The sequence below is a fragment of the Parambassis ranga genome, chromosome 7, assembly GCF_900634625.1.
Source record: "Parambassis ranga chromosome 7, fParRan2.1, whole genome shotgun sequence".
NCBI classification, from domain to species: Eukaryota; Metazoa; Chordata; class Actinopteri; family Ambassidae; genus Parambassis; species Parambassis ranga.
The window spans coordinates 22,134,289-22,156,858 of NC_041028.1; the positions used below are offsets into that span (position 1 = coordinate 22,134,289).

At 42.7% G+C, this 22,570-nt stretch overlaps 1 protein-coding gene across 1 annotated transcript in view; it reads left to right on the forward strand.

Moving 5' to 3' along the window:
* Positions 1-3,691: 3,691 nt before the first annotated feature.
* LOC114438293 (adenylate cyclase type 6-like) overlaps positions 3,692-22,570 on the forward strand; it is a 31,862-nt gene continuing 12,983 nt past the window's right edge. Inside the window, exons 1-3 of the mRNA XM_028409515.1 lie at positions 3,692-3,886; positions 6,838-7,091; positions 7,190-8,129. Of these exons, the coding sequence (XP_028265316.1) occupies positions 7,072-7,091; positions 7,190-8,129 (960 nt within the window). The 5' untranslated portion in view covers positions 3,692-3,886; positions 6,838-7,071. The remainder of the gene's footprint in view (positions 3,887-6,837; positions 7,092-7,189; positions 8,130-22,570) is intronic.

Consider the following 22,570-nt stretch of genomic DNA (forward strand, 5'->3'; position numbering starts at 1 on the left):
CCGTCACGTTGAGGCGTCATCTCACGAGCCGCCCGTACACAGGTCCGTACTAAGTGTGAAACTCCGCCGGGGGTGTCAGGGGGACCAAACACACACAAAACATCAATCCACGCCGGCTAACGAGCGCACACTTTACATATTTTTATTTTCAAAAATGTCCTGTTCAGTACTAACACCGTCCCTTCTCCTGTGTGCGTCATATTTGTCTGTTTAATGCGCATTCAAATATTTGAAACCGCAGTCAAATTAATGTGGAACCTTCAAAGAAATGATCTTTGAAGTCATAATTTAGGGGAGAGGTTCATGCATTATATGAATTTTCAACATTTTTGCATCTGTTGTCAACACATATATTCCTGTGCACTGTTTATTAGGGTTTATTAATTCATATATATATATATCTCAATCATATATATATTGCCTTAAGCAATTTCCCTGATTATTAAAGTATTTCAAAATCTATATATGTGAACAGCTTTTGGGTTGCCATGTTGTAGAACATCCCCCTTCACCATCACACATCTTTATATTTCATGTTCACACACATGCCTTGGAAATATATAAAGGCATTCAAAGATTTTGTATAGTTTAGTTTTCATCTTTTCATTTGCTTGCAGAACTTGCTAATATATATATATATAGAGATGATTATATAGTCAATTGTGAAAATCATTCTTATGTAGTTTATTATTAATTTTCGCATAGACACCTCCCATGAATTTGTCATGACCGAGGAAGTTATTGTCTCTACTGAGCCATGAATATGTTTACTTCTGCTGTAAAGTTGGTCACTTTGAACATGACTGACACTTGGACCACTGATGTCTGCCTGGAGGCCACTGGAGGAACTGCAGTTTGTGGACTTCTTTAGCAATAGAATTTGCTGATTAGGGCTGATACATTAACAACATACAAGGCAACATAATGCATAATAAACATGCTTTGATTCTTTTGTAAATGTTATCACCACATCGCATGTCAGGCACAGTGTCCTCCACGTCCATAACACAGCACATATCACAGCTAAACAGACAATAGTGCCGACCCCTTAGAGATGCCTTTACAATAAGTTGTAGTTTGTAAATGCCTTTGTCGTGTTCTTTTTTGAATAGTTAACAAGGTAGTAAGCGTGCTACTGTTTCTTATATTGGGCAAAAATATTTGGCTGCTAATAGCCTATTGATATTAGCATTTTGCTACTCCATTAATAAATAGTGTCACAAATATCCAATATGCAAAGTCTGAAATTATTTCACTTTATTCAGGTCATCAGTACTCTGTGTACTCTATATAACTTTGAAAAACTTCACGTTAAATTCGGCCTAATGAGAAAAGTTCGCCACCTACTGTCAAAAAGCCATTCCTACATTAATCAGTAAGCGCAAAGGATTATGGGTACTTCTCAAAACAATCGCGGATGTTAACCCTCTGTCCATCTACTAATAATGCTCCAAAATTGTAAAAGAACATGGAAGTTATGCTGGCATTATTTGGTAAGTTAGTACTTAATCAATTTCGCAAGTTAACCATACGTTTTATGTTTCTATTTTTTGTTTTCCTACCAGAGCTAGCTAACATTGTTGTGTTGTGTTTCTAAACGGTTTCTAAACATGCGCTGTTTACACGGAACTACTGCTAACGAATTAAGTGTCCACACATGCTTTACTGTTGTGTTAAAATATGAAACACTTCAGTGTGATAGTATCATAAATGTGCAGATAATACAGTTTATACTGTGTAATTGTTTTTTTGTGAGCAGATGAGTCTTTAACAGGCTGTTGACTTCAACCTTACAAGCTCTTTCATGGCACAGGACATATTACACAGGTGCATACATGTCCTGTGATAGGGGGCCATGTTTTAGCTTTACACCACTTTTTTAAAAGTTAAGCAGCTGTTATGTCTGGTAGTTTAGTTGGGTGATAATTTTAGATTAGTGTTCAATACTCGACTGAGATTGTTATAGGCTAGTTTTTGGTTTGAGGGACCACAATGAGCTGCCACTCTAGCCACCTTATTTTCAGCAGTTTTCTAGAAACCAGAAACTGAATATTAAACCTTATTAGTGGTATTACATTACTTCAGGGCGTGTTGATGAAGATTCTCAGTCATCCAGGTCGTCATAATAAGTGGAGAAGATTGAAGCAAGGCGTCTGGACTTGTAGAGTTTTCTGGAAGCTGCTCATCCAAGCAGCTTCATCAGTTCTAACTGTTTGGTGGGAAACATGGTTTATATGTGGTTGCAGACCTCAGTGGGTGGGTCTGGGTACAAACAATAGTACTAAATGTTTCCATAATTACCTGTGATGATCTGGCTGACTGGGCCAGGTGTGTCTAACAGGGCATGATGTTGTTTGTTTGCCTGTCCTGTGGTGACCAATAAGATATTATCACAGCTTTAAAATATATATGCATGAAGTCTGTACAGTGAAAAAAAGCATGTTATTCTGTTTACTAGCTATAAAACAGGGTGCTTATTAAGAAAGGTATGACAGACCACACTATAAAATGCTCCAAATAAACATTCACCCAATGATCAATATCACAATATTATATAAATATTATATAAATATTATTATATAAATATTATAAATATTATATAAATGATCACAATAGGCCTAATTGTACATATTGTTAATGCATTAGAAGTTCTAGACTACTGGTTAATGTAATCTTCATTTACCCTGCTTGTTGCTTGGAAAAAACTGCAAACGTTTTGTGAGTGAGTGAGTGCACTGGAGGCAATGTGGGTAAAGTGCCTTGCTAAGGACACACAACAATGACTAGGGCAGAGCTGGGATCGAACCGCCAACCTTCCGATTACTGGACAACCCTGTTCTACCCACTAAGCCACTGCTGCATCCAAATTTCTCATATAAAACCTAACGTGGTGCCTCTGGGACTCTGGGACCTGCTGAAGAAGACAGCTTGGAGGTGTTTGACCGGCCGGGCTCGCTGCAGACGCGCCTTCACCACTAGAGGGAGTGCCGAGTTACAGAAAGTGGGAATGAGCGAGTGGTGTGAGCGGCGGCGCGCCTGGCTGAACGCAGCTGAGGCAAACCAGCCAAAGTTGGACAGCATGACACCGGAACTAAGGACATTATCATTCCAAAGTAAAAGCATTAAACTCAAGACTAATTTGAGGTGTACTAAAGTTTGCCTGCTATACAAATATATTGTAATATTTCACTAACCTCGTGATTTTAAGTGTTTTTTTTTCTAATTTGTATTTTAGTCTGTTTACATTGGCTAATTCTTTTTATAAATTTGCTTCACCGTTTATTTTTTTACATAGTGTACTAATCTATAATCATCTCGGTGTAATGCAGCTTAATATAGTTTTGCTTCTTAGACAAGAGAAGTGTTCATTTAACTATTTTAAATCTCTTGTTTAACTAATTTATGTTTGTAGTGTTATGTGTTGCCAGGCAGCCACCAGGACCAGGAAGTTATCTATCTACTGGAAAAACGCAACCGTTTATAAAAAGCTGTTTGTTCATTGTATGGATTGAAAGAAGTAGACATACCATGTTTTAATTATGCCCATTAAGCTAAGCTAAGGTAAACTGTGCTACTGCCAGCTGCTAACAGTGTCTGGAGGGGTTTTACTTTGAAAACCGCAACCGGAAGTTCAGTATTTGTATTCTCCTTGTCTTAACAGTTGTGCTTGGAGCCGAGAGGGTCAGGGGGAGGAGAGGCAAGGGAGTGGAGCGAGAAGACGACAGGAGGAGATCCACCACAGGGAGACCAATTTAACCGGACCATCCTTGGACAGCTAGGCTGTACAAATGGTCCTCCACCCTGGCCGCTCCGAACGACTACCACGCCGAATCGGATTGTCTGTCGCTGCGGTCCTGTCGGGGAGTAGAAACAGAAGATGATCTCGGTGAGTCCGTCTTTTTTTTTTTAAACTGCTGCTGCACACTGCAGGCCGACATATATAATATATGTTCTCCTGTTACACAAACGTCTCAAACGCTGATGCACTGAAACGCCTCTTGTCAATGCTCCATTTCTGCCGGACTGAATGACATAGCTGGCGACAGTAGCTGAGGCCTCCGCGTCACATTGGCGGTGGTGGTGGCAGAGGATACACGGTCAGTGCATGTTTTCTACAGGCGGCCAGTAGCAACATATCTGTGTGTGTGTAGCGGGGAGACGAAGGATGAACTGCATCACAGCACATTGATGTTTCTTAGTGCAGCTGACAGTCCTGAAGGGTGTTAACAGGCTGTGTTCACAGGCTTGCAGCACACGTCAGGCGCTCATAAAGATTCACACCAGCCGCAGATATTTTTATTAACACTACTTCAGACTTAAGCACCGTTAGATCTACTCCTCTTATTTATTATTAAACGCGTGTATTTGTAATTACATGAATAGTACTGCTTGTTTCTGCTCAGCCATCCACTGAGGGATGCTGAGGAATGTGCAGCAGCAATATAACGTGTACATGTCTGTTTATTTACCCAATACTTTGTCAATACTTTAATCCTGAGAGGAAAAATGCGGAGCTAAGAAACTGAAGGACGTGGTTTAAATAAAGGTGGTGGGGAGGAGGAGGAATAATAGCCGGCAGTGGCGTGTTTGTTTCCTCACTTTAGCTGCGGGACGCGGAGGAATGGTTCTACGGTCCCCGCTCTGGTTGTCACATAGGCCATGGTGTTATGTAACAAGAAGCCTACGCTGTTTGAATGCAGGCCCTCACACACGGCCTGCCTGCGTGTGCATGACATCTATACACATCCGCACATGACACAAAATGGGCCGCAGAAAATGCACACAAAAAAATCACCTTTTAAAGGTGCAGCTTATCTTTGATTTCTGCAACATGCTTGATCTATTTTTTGCATCAGCTGGATGACAAGTGAGCCAGTAGAGAGAGAGAGAGAGAGAGGGAGAGGGAGAGGGAGGGAGCCATGCACAGCCTCGGACATGTTTGCAGCCCATAATGACCAAACGTTTGCTTGTTTGTGGCTGTGACGCCAGTTTAGCGGTTGTCCGGTTGAAAATGCCCCTGAAGGAATGGTCCCCTCGCCTGCTTCCCCACCCCTCTCCTATAGCACAGGCAGCGGGGAGAAGGAAACCGGAGAGTACAGCCAGGCAGGCACCACACACACACACACACACACACACACACACACACACACACACACACACAAGAAGCGACTGGCAGCACCGCGACGTTTGCAAATGGGTATGAGCTGGTCGACCTTGTGCAGGGGAGCGAGGGACGCAGCCGGGGAGGTGGAGGTGGGAGGAGAGGGGAGGTGTGAGAGAGGGGGGGGGGTCTCCTTGAATCTTGTCCATCCGCTGCCAGGGAGGAGGGAGACTGCTCCGATGCGTGCCAAAAGAGGTGCATGTAGGCGAGATAGAGGGAAGGAATGCTATCTTTGCTTCTATAACACAGTTTGTCTATCCGGTGAAAATGCCGGTCAGGAAGGAGGCGGCAGCAGCGGCAGCGGTAGCGGCAGCCGCAGCAGCGGCAGCGGCAGCGGTAGCGGCAGCAGCGGCAGCAGCGGCAATGCCGGCTGCGTCGCGTTTCTCTCTGGGCCTGGTAAGATCAGCCTGGTTGCTGAGGGCATATGTGGACGCTTTATCATTAAATCAGCACCAAAACGAACAGTACTTACTGTGAGTGATTGCACTGTTATGCTATTATTACATTTGCTCCAATAAAAGTGCTGTAGAGGATATTACAGAGATATAAACACAGTAAAATGTGACCAGGTCAGCATTAACCCACAATCATAGAAACACTCACTTTAAATCCACAGGGAGCATTTGGGGAATTTTTTAGATTATTATTATTTTTTTGGCTACAGTGCAGCTTCATATATGTGGATGCATTGAACACTCTTTTTGTTAAATCGCCTGCCTTGTGGAGCTCATTCAGGTCTTGTAAGGTTAACGCAGAAGTATAGTCATGGCTGTGTTTCTAGTAATGGAGTCAGCAGCGAGTGAATCAATGTAACTTATAATAGAAATATAGCCACATGTAATGTAATTAAAATGGATCTGATACAGCACACAGCAGCAAGAGGCAGCAAGTAAGCAGAAACACTTTTATATACCATAACAGTGGTTAGTAAAACACCTCCTGTGTAAACGGTTTGTATTGTTCATTTCAAACAGAATCACCAGAGCCTCTCTACAGTTGACTGTTACCCTGGCAGACTGCCATAATGATGTAAAGCTAAAAGGGAAATATTGGTCTCTTGTGGTAATCTCTAAACTACGTCTGTTTTAATGCTGCGGGGCCTCAGATTCTGTCATGCTGTATATGCCGTTACTGTCCTGACAGTGTCCTGTTGTCCAGCGGCATCTATCTGTATTTTTCACTTGTCTGTTTATCATTGATAGTGATTATAAACAGAGCTCGGCGGAGTCGCTCTGTGCCTTCTTCAGCCCCTGCTGACTCCAAAAGGCGGTGTGTTTATACCACAGGGTGTGTTTTTTGCATGGGGGTCAAATAGAGCGAGTTCTGGTTCACCTTAAAAAACACAGACCTGCTTTCTGTTTTTGGAATTTTATCTGATGATTATGTTTTTGTTTTCAAAATGATGACAAGTGTGTCTGGTGTCCAGGAATTTAGACTGATGTGATTTTTGTTGTTAACGTGTTGCATTTTATTTTCTCTCGGTTCTGAGAAGAATTAGCTCAACAAGCTACTGAAAGAGAGAAAGAGGGAAAAATAAGACAGTTCTTTAAAATGAGGATTTACAGGACACAAAACACATCAGCATTACCTTTGTCATCTGGTCTAACTTTAAGGTGTTTATTGACTACTGTTTATCATTCCTCAATGAACTCTTTTGCATTTGATTTCTCCTCCAGACCCAGCAGAAACCGTGGAGATAGGTCTGGCAGTGTAGAGACTGGTCCTTTTATCAACCTTGGTCTCTGGTGGCTGTGGCACACAGGTCTGGTGCCATTTGACCCACCCCTCCCATCCAGTCACTCCCACCCTGCGGCCCATCAGTGTGGCCTCTACAAACCCCTTGTCCCTTCTACAAAATTTTGTCCAACGGGATAAATGAGTGAACCAGCTGCAAGGGAAAGGGCTGGGATATGTACCAGAACCCCAACAGGTAAATGAACAACTCATACAGGTGGACAAAGGAGGAACCGGTGTCAGTGTTGTTGCTGTTATCTGTCCTTGACTGAATGTCGCTCTCTGCTTACACAGAATGTCCTGGTTCAGTGGTTTCCTAGTTGCCAGAGTGGACGATCGCAAGACAGCGTGGGGAGAGCGAAATGGCAAGAAGTCCAAACGGAAGGGAGGCTCATCTCTCTGCAACCCGCGTTACATGAGCTGTCTGCGGGACCCAGATGCTATGGAGTCCCCTTCCGGAGCCCCCCTCCATCAGCACCACCGCGGAGGGGTGGCTGGGGCAGTGGGGGGCGGGGGCAACTTTGGCGTTCGCTGTGGATGGCAGGAAGACCACTACGGCAAAAGGGGAGGGGCTCCTGGGGAAGGGGTGGGGCTGAAATCAGTTGACTTGGGTTTTGAGGATGGCGAGTTAAAAGGGAGGAAAGGAGGGTGTAATGGAGGAAGTGGCGACATGGGCGATGAAGGTCCCAACGGCGCAGCAGGGGTGGTGACGGCTGCAGACTGCTGGCTCAGGGTGGTGCGAGTATTCCAGTCGAAAAAATTCCAGTCTCGCAAACTGGAGCGCCTATACCAGCGTTACTTCTTTAGGCTGAACCAGAGCTCCTTGACCATGCTCATGGGGGTACTTGTGATCGTGTGCGGCATCATGCTGACCTTCCACTGTGTCCACGCCGCCCCTCATGTGGCCTATTCCTCAGCCCTCTCAGTGGCAATGGCACTCTTCATGGCTCTTATGGTAGTGTGCAACCGCAATGGCTTCCACCAGGACTACATGTGGATGGTCAGTTACCTGGTGATCGGAGTCTTGTTGTCGGTACAGGTGTTCGGGGTGCTCATGGTGGCACCCCGGAGTGCCTCAGAAGGCATCTGGTGGTCCGTGTTCTTCATCTACATCATCTACACTCTGCTGCCTGTGAGGATGAGGGCGGCGGTCCTTAGCGGCGCAGTGCTGTCCATTATACATGTAGTCACCACCTGGCAGATCAACCAGGAAGACAAATTCCTCTGGAAACAGGTAAGAGTCTGACTGTTCTGTCTTCTCTTTGCTTATCATGGTTGACCTCTACTAACACTGATGGTGAAATGCAGCGTAGGTCTTGCTTATGACTATAGCTGCTGGCATATAGCAAATATGTGTGTGACAAAATCATTGATAAGGTTCAGCTAGTTATTTTACATCATTCTTTGTTTCCTTGGCTTATGGGAGAACAAGCTGCAAAGACCGTTAAGGCTCAAAAAGCTAAGCATATGTATACATTGCCATTCATTCTGGGTTGGTCTTCTCCTGGGGCTCCTAGGGGAAATATCTGGCTTACTGGCTGACTAATGTATTATCGTGTTCACCTGCTAAGTTTTGTCTTATGTTTAGTGCTGTGGTGAAGTATATGTCATACAGCTGGTTTCTCATGCCCTTCAGCTTCCTGTATTTGCTGGAAAAGAGTTTGATGGGAAACAGTAAACAATATTTTAGAGTAGAGATGATCTTCAGAACCCAGCAATACTTTTCTGACAGGTAATTGTAATAGAACCTGTCATAGAATTGTAACATGACTCTTTCTGTTGAGTTTCTGCAGCATTGATGAAAACCGTGTTTCCTGGCCACAGACTTTTTAAAGTCGTTTGTATTTAAGTCAAGAAAGATAAATAGCAGTGAGTCCCCCCCCCCATAGTTTGGCTGAACATAATTATGTCTCCATATATATGGCTGTGTTTAAGACGTGATATTTACGATGGGGCCGTATAGCGTGTGAACTGGCCACACAGGCGATGTGGTGTGAATTGCTCCGCTGTGTTTTTGTCACCATATTGCATCTGTGTATTTGCATTACAGCGGGGCTTATGGGCCTTGCTGTACAGTGTGTTGTTTGTGCGTCATGCCAAGGACCTAAGGGCTCGCTGAAGGTCAGTGGGCTGAATGAACCACCCCGGCTGGACGGCTGTATGTGTGTGCTGTTGTGTGACAGTGGGAGAATACCATGCTATAAAGCAGTATCACTCAGGTCTCTGTGCTCTCGCACAAGGGACGCTTTGTACTTTTCTCCAAGGGTGGGGTAACGGGGTTGAGGCCGGGGGGGGGGGTGTATGGTGGCTGTTTGCGTTCTGTACTATCTGCTGTTTTACAACTGCTGTCTCCTTGGGGGAATGTTATGTAAAACATAATAGGAAGGCCATTACCACCAAAACAATGGCGGGATATCGGACCTGATGATCGCTAATTGTCACCGTAATCTCTCTGCCATGCATAGTAGGCATTCAGCACGATATCCTTTCACGTCCGTGTTGACTGGATTATGTAACAGGACTGCTGTTTGCAGGAGACAGGAGAATATAAATTCATTACCAAGTACAGGAGCAGCATAAGGATTCGTGGGAACTGTACCATTGTACATGATATACCGTAGTGTAATCCATCACAGACTCCAGCATTGTTTGCCATCGTTAACCAAATGAATGTCATGAGATAGCTACACCCCAGCAATGCTACTGATTCCTGAGGCCGTCTGTGTACTCTGTGACACAGTAATACAGTGCCATCAATCACAGCTTCACGCTATGTGTGCAAGTGTTTCCTCTTTCTCCAATTACTTATTAACCTAGCCGGAATTCTGTTGGAGCTGATGGGTACAGATGAGTTTAAAGTTGTGTAATGGAAATGCCCGCTTTCACCTCACTGTCCTGGTGACCTCTTCTCTTAAGACTTCATGAAGTGTGTAAGTTTCTAAATAAAGTAAAGCAATGCAGATTCAGTAATAAAAATCTGTGTATTAAATTGTTAGACTGGTTCCAGAAGCTATATGTAGATCATTAAATCAGTGATCAGCTACCAAGTGCTTCCTTTCCCAGAAATCCTCGGTTTATTTCAGTCTCAAAGTTTGTTTACAGTAATAAAATAAGTTCTTGAGATATGAAGATCATACACAAATACCAATAAATTCAGAAAACAACATGAACATTTGAGGATTGCTTGTTCAGAGAGCAGTGACTTGAGGGTCTGGAAAAACCACTGAGGAGTTATAGTGCATTTAAACTTTTGGTCCTCAGAACAGTTGTACTCTGAGGCACTTAAAATTATTTTTTTGGGTAATCTTAGATATTTTCTATATCTCAAACTGTCACACTTTAATTTATTGTAATTTAAAATTCAATACTTTATCTTTCAGATAATATTATTGATAAAGATAAAGATTGATAAAGGGCTTTATTACATGAGTGTGTTTCTGACCATAAGCACTGGAAGTATTGACTTTTTAATAAGTAGTGGTGTATTGTGTAAGTAGATCTGCTGTCACAGTAAATTCAAGGTAATTCAGGACATTCACAAAAGCTGAAAACAAGAGCATTCCACTTCAGCCCTTTTAAAAATGGTATCATCATGATTTAATGTCATACAGTGCTCACAGATATTAGGCCGTGTTTATGTTTGTGTATGTGAGTGTGCGTCCCTGTAGGGTTGGCTGATTTTATTCTGTGTTGCAAGGTCTGTCATGTAGATCCAACTGAGCCTCTTGCAGACATCTTGAAGGTGTCTGGTTGCTATATATGGACTATTTTATGTGGGACTCTTAAAATTTATAGCTCTTAATCCCTTTAAAACACAGGCAGGCCATCTGGTTGTTTCCAAAGCCGTATTGCTCTTGGTGCTGCTTGGTGTGTTTTTACAGCTGCGTACAGTAGAAACAAGTGCCTGTTCTTAGATTCACTTTGAGTGTCCTGTTGTTCATGCTCACACTTCAATAGCTAGCACTTTGAACCACCTTGTTGTACAATGATTTCGAAAAAATAAACATCACAAACAGTAGTCAGAAAAGGCGCTGTCCTGTTATATGTAAGCTGCATGTTTTCGTGATCTTCAGCTGAAATCAATTGTGTGCATGCACCCATTCAACCCATGTAAACACACAGGCACGAATACCATCTCCAGCTTTGTTATGGTTGACGCCTTCCCTTCTCGTCTCTATTGAATGTTTGTCAGAATTGCTGCTGTTTGTTTTTCTTCGGGACATAGCTTAACTAAACAATGGTCCTGTCTGCCTGGGTGGGTGTCTGTTTCAGTGCACATACTGACATGTGCTGTATGTTCTTCTGTCCAAGCACGTTTTAGACACTTTCATTCTGCACACCGATCACTGCTGATATGCTTTTCAATGTTTTTTTTTTTTTTTTTGGTAGGGAGGGAGGGGGGGTATTGTCACCATTGCACATTCTTCACCCCAGAGTTATTTGCTTTATGGCCCGTGACAATGGTTAGCATTGTTGGATGTATGTTGTTGACACAAGTGCTGTGAGAGGTCAAAGACTGGTTCCTAAAAATACCTGGCCCTTGGTGTTTCTGCTAACTATTGCGTCACATGGAACAGTCTTATCAGAGCCTGCGTCAATGCTGCAGAGCAACAGGCAGGTCACCCTATCCCCCATTTCTCTGGACACACAAACACACACAGATAGACAGACACACAAGTGTAGAAGCTGCTAGTGCTGTATACCCACAGATAAGCCAACAGTTTCTTTATCGTGTATGTGTTAATGAACAAAGCCTGTTCTTTGAGGAATTTGGCCCACATCAAAGGTGGTGGGTAAAACCTGGAAAGCTCAATGAACAGCACAGAGGGCAAATCAGGCCCTCATGTGACCCCTGAGGCAAAGAACAGGCGGCGTGTTTCACCCGTCTCCTTCTTGTATCAATTACTACAGATAAGATAAGCAAATAGAGTCTAAATACCAGTTTGCTGCTTGTGGTTTCATGTCCAAACAGCTCACTTACAAAGTTTTCACTTTTCCAGGATGTTACACAGAGAATTGTTGCATTTCAATCAAAGCTGCAAATCTCACACCTAATCGACACTCTCAGCTGTTCACAGTTTCACAGCAGCTAACCTTGTGTGTTTGCATCATGCATCAGGACGAGAGGCTTGGATGTCAGTGGAGGAAGTGTCAGGTTGTGATGATCACCTGTGCAAAGCCGCACTATAGGAAACAGCACCTCGTGTAAAGGGAAGAAGCAGCAATCTGATATTCTCCCCACGCAGTCCTTCTACTGCCTCCTTGATAAATAATTTGTGTGTTTAACTCGGCAGCAGCATTTTAACGAGGATACCTGTCACATGTACACTTTGCTCACTTTGCTAGGATTGGTGCTGACCGATGGGATCCCACACACACACACACACACACAGAACACACTGCAGCCACAGAACTTTAGTGTTAATACATTAAAATGTGATTATTAAACTCATTTTGTGATATCCTATGTTAATTTGTTGAAGCATTTTATGGTTACAGACACAAACATGGACATACCTTCAATCAGCCAATCAATGGACCAGTAAGAGCTGGAGAAGGAGCGAACAGTTTAGCATCACTTCTGAGACTGATGGGAATAAACAGCATTGCTAAGTGTCTCCCTCAGTGCTTGTGTTGAGTTGGTCCTGTGGTTGCTATGGAAACAACTACGACTCAAGCAGTCAGGACCCAGTTTGGTAATCATTGCCTCAAATAAAGACGGAAAAAAAGAAAGAAAAGAAAACATTTTAAAATCAGGTCAAAATTGATTTCTACCGTTCACTTCTCCTTTTGAGAATCTAAAAGCTGGAGGGTGGGTGTTGGGGGAGGTCTTAGCTTTCTAGACACACTGCTGTTTGGATGCTCGGGTGGATTTGTGCTTCGTTTTCCTCCCCCCTGCTGATGAAATGAGACAGTCCATAATTAAACATGGCTATGACAGAGGAGAGGTCATATGAGTGGTGGTGGTGGTGATGGCGAGGCTGTCGAGAGGGAGGGCTGCACAGGATGTTGTTTGCCAGTTGTCTGGTTCAGAGAAGATTATCTCTGGTCAGCTCGCTATGACTGTGCATCTTTGTCGCCCCAATGGCAGTGGAAACAGTGCAGGGTGTGTTGCTCGCTGTCTGGAATAATTGACCTTGTAATGTTTATTTATGTTAATTTTCCCAATCAGCTTTATTGCTAATTACAACTCCTTCAGGTTCCTTTAATGTTGACATATCTACTCTCAGCGGCTTCCTGTTGTCCGTCAACCTGTTGTCTGTCTACATACCACGTGACGCGCAGCATTGTTGCAGGAGTCCCATGTGACCCAGAAAAACTTGGTAACACTGTGAGAAAGGTTTTGATGTCCTCGAGCTTTCCCCGTTTTTATGCAGATTTTGTTGCCATTTTTAATAAATAATAAAAATAAAAAAATTTTTGCATCTTCAGCGCCAGAACACTTTAATAGTCACACTCTCTCCACAGAAGTCACACCCGCCTGGTTGCCAACAGACGTGTGTGTGTGTTGTGTAGTTTGTTTCAGTGTTAGGACCCCCAGCTTGTAACTGTCCATGTTTACAGAAACATGGTGAATAGGGAAATTCAACATAAGCAGGACTTTACATTGTAAGCACTTATTGTAAGTGTCAACTCCGCTGTACAATGGTTAACATAATTAACATTCACAGGTGTGTGCTGAAGAAAATGCTTAAAATAATTTGATATCTTTTATTGATAGATAAAAATGTGCCCACTCCTGGTGGAAGGAAACAGAAACACTTTCCACACATTTCCTGTTTTGAAAGAACACAGACAAAAGTATTTCTATCATGAGAGGTGGGGAGGTGCTTGGGGTGGAGGAGACAGGCTTTTAAATTTCTTGCTACGCTATGATTGGGCAGGAGAGGGACGGATCGACAGCTGATTGGCGAGGGAGGTGCCATCTATTAAACACTACTTATGTGGAGGTCACTAGAGGGAGTGCAGTGCAGTGAAAGAGAGAGAGTGCGAGGATGGTGGAGAGGGAAGCAGATAGAGATAAGTGGTGGATGATCTGAAAATAGAGTCTTCATGACTGAACTTACGCTGAGAGCTACATTTGTCATCTGCTATTTGATTTATTTTATGCATCTGGTGTATTTAGACTCACATTTTTACTTAAATTATGAAAAAAATCACCACCTCCCTCCACAAATTTCAGGTGTCCGGCTGCTAATGCACTCTACAGTAAACCACGTCTGTTAAATGATTGAATGAAGTGATTGCAGAAAGTCGAATCATTGTTATGATCTGCAACAAATATCTGTGTAAATTATGTTTGCTTTTGCATTTAAAATGTACGACTAAGGGTAACAACTCTATATTTACTGCATGTGAAATCTTCGCTTTTAAAAGATCCAATGATGAAATAATGCTGCTTTATACTAACAATCCCACAAGCAACATGCTACACAACTGGCACAGTGTGATGTGGCTGTTTATGTTAATGGCGTAATGAATCTCTCAACTAGTAACAATCTCCTTGTTGGGCCATTTCTTACTTTACTTATTTTTTTCCCATGTTGCTTCTGCCACATGTTCTCTTTAGTTTAGCTCAGAGTTTACCCAGAAGGGAGCTGAGATGTTGAGTTCAACCAATCAGTGTGGAGCCCTGCTGTTTTTCTCAAGCTGCTCAGAAGGACTGAGCCCATTGTAGGTACTGAAAACAGGAAGTCCCAGCAATAGAACCATGTTTCATTTATAATAGGATGGTTTTGGACACATGTTTTTATCTTCATCATGTACATTTATTTAAAGGTCTGTACACAGTTTAAGTCCCACTGCTTTAATATCTTAACACACTTTGATTGATGCAGTCCTGGAAATGTTCTGGAAATGATTTCCTGAGAAACTCTGCTCTAATCTATAATTTACTGAATCTGAGAAGCCACAGAAATGACAGGGCAACACTGGTCATTGCGTTCCAAAAACATGCGTTGTTTTTTCTGCAGTTTAAAGGAGATCCAACACCAAAGTGTCTGGTTAACACTCCCTTGCGGTCAGATAGTGTAAAGACCACCGTGGCCCAGTGAGAACGCAAAGTGAGCAGGCGGGGCTTTGACTATTTATCTGTTGATGTGGTTCTGGTCGTTTCAGATAAGGGCAGCGCGAGCTGTGTGTAGACATGAGGCTCAGGCTGAGTACACAAACCCAGCAGCTGCCTGGCACCAAACACACACACACTGACTCTTTCACAAAGGCTGAAAGTGACAGTGAGCGCGAGTCGGAGCACGGGGGGAGGCAAGGAAAAATAAATTAAATAAAAGAATATGGAAATAAATAACAAAACGCCTCTTAAGGAAAAGATAAGTCCTACAGGAGAGACTCTTATGTTCTGTCATGGTTAAAGCACTGTCAGTGTGTTTGGGGGTGTGTTTTACAGGGCCTGATCTAACACAGATGTTGTAAGGAGTTCCAGATGCTCCTCAAAGACCAATGAGCTCTGACTTGCACTCTCACTGGCCCTGGTTCAACAACAATATCCCATCAGTCATTGCTCCCTCAGGGAAAAGGTCTTATAAATTCAGCATCTTGTTCTCCACACACTTTCTTTTTTTCCATACAGTTCTGTCCAGCTAAATTATTTTTTCCATGTCAGCTTCAAATGTTATTGCTGTGTGTAAGTGACCTCCAGTGACAGCTCCAGGCTATTTTTAATATTACTGGAATTAATCGACAGTCCACTCTCCAAAAAAGCCACGGTCCAGCTGTAGTGTTGTGACACTGAGTGTGCTCATTGATTCCTCTGCATGTTGGAGTGGTGTGCACTGCCCTGTGTTTAGAATGTTTTACAGCTGTGAGGGTGGTATCACCTTTCTTTTGTGACAAGTGACAAGAGCAAGCAAGCAGTTAGTTTGTTCACTGTGTTGTGTTGAATGTCAGATGTGTTAGTGTTAGAATGAACTACACCATCTATTTTGCAATTTGTAAAGCCCTGACCTGCTCTGATGGATTTTCTTTTTGGGAACATTTGTGTCATAATACTGCGAATGCATAGGTCTGTTAATACTTTTAGCTCATTTTAAGTGGACTGTTTGATTTTATGGATTTCTCTGGTGTGTAGTTCCAGTTCCTCAGTGTCTCCTCACATTGCAAACCTTACAAGTAATGATGGCGTTTCTTTTCTTTTTATCCTTTTATCCTGTTTTTATTTTGTTTTAATTTAAGTAGAAGTGTGTATAGGTGCAGGTGTGTGTGTGCTTGGTTTATATTTTGGTTGTGTGTGTGTCTGGGGGTCTTATTTTATTTTTGTAAAGCACTTTGTGTTATAGTATACTGTATGAAAGGTGCTATATGAAGTTTGATTTGATTTTTTTTATTTAAAAAAACAGTATTCCATGTCATCTACATTGACCAGTGCCTGATGAAGCCTTGGTCGATATTTGAATATTACAGAGGGGTCTCTGTCACAGTTACATATGAAGTAAAAACTTTACCTGCATAAAGAAAAAGATGGATGTGGAAAGAGATATTTGATATTTTTGGATGTTGGAAAGCAAATGTGATGAATAGTTGACTCTTATTGGCTGTAAACACAGAATTTTAGCAGCTGAATATACATAGGAGGTAATGTGAAGGTGCACGTTAGGTTGTGTGCAGGTTCGAGGCGGAAATGTATAGAACTCAGCAAAAGACAGTGTTTTCAGGAAGCCCGTTAGCTAACGGCATGTCTATAACTGAATTTTAGTCGTACAAATCAGTGGTCCACAGCCAATGAATGATAAGACTAGCTAAGCAGCTACAGTGCCAACAAGAGTTGTGTCACTGAGAAGAATTGTTAAGAATTGTCAGCTGGATGTAAACCAGAGTGAGAACATCCTGCGAACACAGAGCGCTCTGACTCTGGTATGTTGGCGTAACGAGCTTTTAAGACGAAGTCATCAGTCCACCCCTGCATGCACTGCCTCCCCCTCCTCGGCTGGCCCCCCCCACACTGCACCCTCCCTGAACCCGGGCGGGGGGCTGCAAGTCTTTGGAGGGAGGCTGAGGAATGTGGGTGATAGTTGCTAAGTGAAAGCTGCGCTGCCATCTCTGATAATTCACAGTCTCCGTGGGTGTGAGTTTCGGGCCAACACTGAGCAGAACCTTTCACAAGACTGAGAAAGAAGCTCGCGCAGTGAAAGAGAAAGAGAGAGAGAGAGAGACATTTCAGCAACATCAAGATATATACATAGAAAATCCAGTGACGAGCTCTTTTAACAGAGATATTGAGTCAGGGGATGGAACATCATACCGCCATAAACGGCAAAGCTCACTTCACAACTGACCGATTAATAAGACAAAGCAAAATACAGATGCTTACAGCTGAACCACAGAGATTATTGCTATGAGAAACTGCACATCCTGGAGAGCTTTTTATGCACTCAGCAACTTTCATAGGTCTTCAATGACCTGCACACACACACACACACACACACACACACACACACACACACACACACACACACACACCTTTTTAGTGGTCAGTGTTGGATGTTGGCTAAGAATTGTTAAGTGGGACGGAGAGCAGGATGGGGGGGTGGGGTTAAAGGACGGGGCAGGTCAGCTACTGTTGGGCCATGTTAATGTAACGCATCGATTTCTGTGTCGTGGTTATGCGTGGAACTTGACACACACATTCAGGGAGGAATTATTTATTCGGACAATAACAGAAGACAACAATGACGGAGTTAACAACTCGCTCCGGCTCCTGAACGCACAAACTGGCGGCTAACACCATGCAAAACATCATATAAGTCATAAATCCGGGTATGTGACAACTGTATGTTCGCACAAATATGAAGAACTTATATAACGACCGGTAAAGAAATATTGGGAAACTAAGAGCAGTTACAAACAGAGTGGACATATATCAGAAAATGAGGCACCCACCTCTCCCACAGGAAAACTGTGTGGAGTCCCTAAACTTGAAGCTGAACACCAGAAATTATACAGATGCATGTGTAAAAAAACACATTGTGGTGTAATTATAACAAACAGTATTTAGGACCTGGTTACATTAAGATATTGGGCTTTATCCACTGAAAATAGCGCATGAAAAACATCAGAAAACCTTTAGAACCCAGTAGGGCTGAACGATTTTAAGAATAAATTGAATTGCGATTTTTTCTGGCAAATATTGTGATTTCGATTTCATCCACGATTTTTTTCAAATCATGTCAAACATGTTTCTGTGTAAATGACTTCAGGTAGCTACTCTTCTCAAAAACTATCAGTAGATCTAAAAGTAAACTCTGATAACGTGCACTCAGTATTAGTTTTAATAAACATGAAAATTTAAATAACAATTACAGAACAAAATAAAGTTTTATTTCAAATAGGTTACGGTAAAAGAAGACTAATGTAGTTCTGTAAAGTATTATTCAACAGTCATTAAACAGACTGAAGTGTGCCTCCTAAGGTTAAACAATAAATACAGTGTTGAGACTTAAGTAACTCTTAAAGTTCAATGTGATTTAGACCAAATGATCAAACTTTGATGGGAATCATGTCTAAGGACAAACGGAGCTGCTGCTGTCAGCTCTGTCCACCGTTTACTAGAGTCCTCATGGAGCCTCTTCATCAAATGCCTGCGTTATTGATTTGGTGACGTCATCAGCTGCTGCCTCTGTCTGCATCTGATGTACACACACACACGACACACGCGACACACACACACACACACGCGACACAGACACACACACACACACACACACACGCGACACACACAGACACACACACACACACACACGCGACACACACGCGCACACACACACACACACACACAGGTGTAGAAGAGCTGCTGACGGCACAACAGCAGCGAACCTGAATATAAGGAGCTGGTAATGTTCAGAGAGGTGGGCGCGTACGTGCTCGTAGCATTTACACGCGGCCCTTCCACTGCGACTCACGTCGCGCGCGCACACAGACACAGACACAGGCTTAGAAGACGCGCCGCTGCTGCCGGCAGAAACAGCACCGAACATAAAGGTGGAGTTCGTTTTAGGGACCAGTTCCTCCGTTTTCTTTTCGTTTTCAGCATTTGACAAAACAAAACCTGATTCAGTTAGGAGCAGTGCAAAAAATCGCGGCTTTGACGATCGCGTCATCTGAGATCGCGATTTTCGGTCTAAAACGATAGATCGTTCAGCCCTAGAACCCAGGGAATCCTGGGATATACTGTTACAGCAGCCAGTAACTCTATTAGAGCCGTTACTCTTTTCATGATCAGCGTGTGAGCGTAGCTTCAATTTAGGAACAGGGTAAGGTAAACAGTCAATGGATCTACAGATGAAGGCACATTTGCATGTCTCACGTTAACATTGCTACAGGTCGACAGGTCAGCGGGCCTCGATGTGTTTTTGTCCAGCGTGAAAGAGGCTGTTCTGTCCTTTGTTTCTATAAATCAAACCTCCAAATGCCTCCAAATACAAATGTATTAGCATTCTTAGCAATACACCATTTGATGAAGAATATCTGGCTGCCTTAACAGTCAATACTCCACTATGCTCAGCAGCAAGTCATGTATTCTTTGTTCTGCTTTTTCATTTAAAATGGAAAATGGACACCTGCTGTGGTGAGAATGAAAAATGTATGACAGGAAGACCAAAGAACAACACATCATGAAGCCTCTATATACATATAGCTGCTTCCAATAATGTCATCGTGATTGTCTTAAGCTCCCACATTGCTCGCTCCTCTTCAAAGAACTCTCTCTCCCAGGTCTGAAAAGGTGCCCGATGGCCTTAAAAGTCAATGTTTATACACTCAGTGTCAGGAGCACAGACTTCCTGCTAAAGTAAATCACTGCTGTGCTTAAGCCATCATAAAGAATGAGAAAAATTATAAATAGATTTTCTGAACATTCCATTAGGCCCACCTCTCATTCTTGCTGTCTTTCATCTTTTTATTAGACGAGTGCAGAAAAGGTGTAGCGTTGCTGTTTTGGTATCAGCAGTGGGATGATGGGAAATGTATTTTTTTTGTACAGTACTACAGAAGTATTTTTATCTTTCAGAGGGCGAGCTGTAGTTTGGCCACAGTAGCAATGTGGCTTGAGGGATTGTAGTGTCAGCCATGGCTTTTCATGGCATTTTGTAAAGACTGTTACTGTCCTCAGAGGATAGGATGCTGTGGTTATCTCCTTACTGAGGCTGCAGTTAAAATGCTTCAGCACAGATCATTTCATATTTTAATCGTGACTTGTTGTCTTCATTATACAGATCCTTTTTTAAAAATTCTTCTATTTTTGCCTTCTAAATCTATCATCTTTTTGTCTCACTGTGTGCTGTATAATATTTACCCCATGTATGAAAATTTGAGGAACGCTACAAAATGACAAATATTTATGTGTAAAATATTAATAGTAGTTTGTTTATGTCGTAAGTACTTAATTTGTCTCTCAGTGTGTTGTTATCAATTTAGCGGTGCATCCATACAGCTTGGTCTTGATCACAATTGATTAATCCAGCATATCCTGTCTAAGCTGTTGGGGGCTTTTTGTGACAAAATGCATTTTAATCTATGCAGCAGAATAGCCAGTGTTATTGCTATTTTGCTTGTCCGATGTAGATCAGAGCAGCTCTTACATAATGCCATTTTGATATCCAGGGATTAGGCCGAGGTCTTCTCCGCAGACTGGCCTGGCCGGCTGGCCGGCTGGCCGGCTGGCCGGCTGGCCGGCTGGCTGGCTGGCTGCTTCCATCATGTCACCCCTGGGGGGAAATGACAACTGCTTTTATGGCAAAAAACAAAACAAAAAAAAACAACAACTATCTGATGTTCCAATGACGTGATGTTCAATTCCTGGTTTATTTTTGTCCTCACAAACAGGCTGTAATCATATTGGTACCTCTGGCACAGTAAAGGCTGGCAGGATTTGTGATGATAAATGAGTGTGTTGTTGCACGCAGCGGACATGGAACAGGTGTGGCGGCCTTGCACTGGGAGCGTGGCAGCGTAGACAGGTAGCTCCTAAAGAGGTGGAGAGCTGTTGCGTAAACACTGGACCTCACTGTGTGTACTCTGTAAACCCACTAGCCTGTGCCCTCTTGAGAAAAGCAAGCAATTAGTTTGAGGCTCACACACACACGGCGCGTGGTACGAGCGCTGAGTGAATGTTAGCAGATGAATAGTTACAGTGGCCACGGCTCATTGCATGTGAAGAGAAAACCTGCATCCTTAATGTCCGGACTATACACAGCACACAGGCTGACAGGACATGTTCACCTGCAAATACACATTGTGCTGCAGGTTTCACTTTTGTCTCATGGCTGTTTTTGCTTGAACAGTGAGAGTAATGTAAACAGAGCTGAGCGCTCTGAGCCATCTGCCTAATGTCACTGTGGCCCATATCTGTCCTGCTCTCTCTCTCTCTCTCTCTCACACACACACACACACTGTTCTTACGCTTGTCATCCTCATATTGTTTTTTTTTCTCTTCCTCATCCCACTTTTGTTCTTACCAGTAATTTCCTTCCTACTCTCAACAAGCATCTGTCATTCTTCAGTTTTATCTGTGATGTCCATTATGCTGCTGTTCGTTCTTTACGCCACACCCCGTGTTTACTTTCGTTTCAGACTCATATTCCCATTACCCACCTGTTTCTATTCTTGTCTCTTGATATTCTGTAAACTGTGTCACCTCGGGTCACCTTTATTGTGCGCTGTACAGCAGTGACACAGAATTGATTTATAGTGCATTGTGTTAGTTTTGTACACCAGCATTTAAAGATATATGTTGTAAATATGTACTAGAACACTGTAAAACACATGTTTCTGTAACATTCACTAATCTGGATAAATTTTTTTTCCATAAAATCTCAAAAACTGAAAGCATAAACATCAAAACAGAGCTTGATAGGAACAAAAAAAAAACTGGATGTGAGCAGCGTAACGGACTTAGTTTGTCTTGTGAAACTCAGATGGATGATTTCTATGGATGATAAGCCCAACAACAAACGTAATGCATTGTGTGTTTGTGTGTCAGCTGCTGAGCACATTCAACTTTTCTCCGGTCCTTTCTTATAAGCTCTCATTTACTGCACCACCATGAAATATTAAAGGACAGGAAACGTGCATAAACATGTGCACTATAAAAGAAATTTCCCATGCTTCTGACATAAACAAGTGTGTGTGTGTCATGTGTTTGCATAGATTTTAATACTGTATGGACATCCATTTGGACAACATACAAAAGCTACTGTTCAAATTTCTTTCGGTAATGCTCAAGACATGGATGATTGTTGCATATGAAACATCTAATGTGAGTCATGTCATGTGTTGATGTGTGGTTCATTTTGAATGTCATACAGTAGTGTTATCTTTGCCGTTTTTACCCAGTAGATGTCAGTGTGTGTTACATTCACATACAGAATGCCTCTTAAATACTCCATAAATAAAGAAAGCAGAAATAGTCACAAGAGGATTTGCTTGTTTAAAAACCACACAGGAAAACCATAATGGTCGTTTGAAAGGGTTTAGGCCCGAAAGCGTGCTTCTTTGCTCCAGCTGATATTGGATACAGGATGTATCATCTCTGGGCTTCCTTCTGGTGCTCACTCAACCTTTGTTAGTGTCCAAAAGCAGCCTCCGGAGTGAGGAGCGTCACGTTCAGGCTGTAAACAAGAGTTCATCTTTTGAGGAAGTGGCCCTGTGTGTCGGGTCAGGAACAAT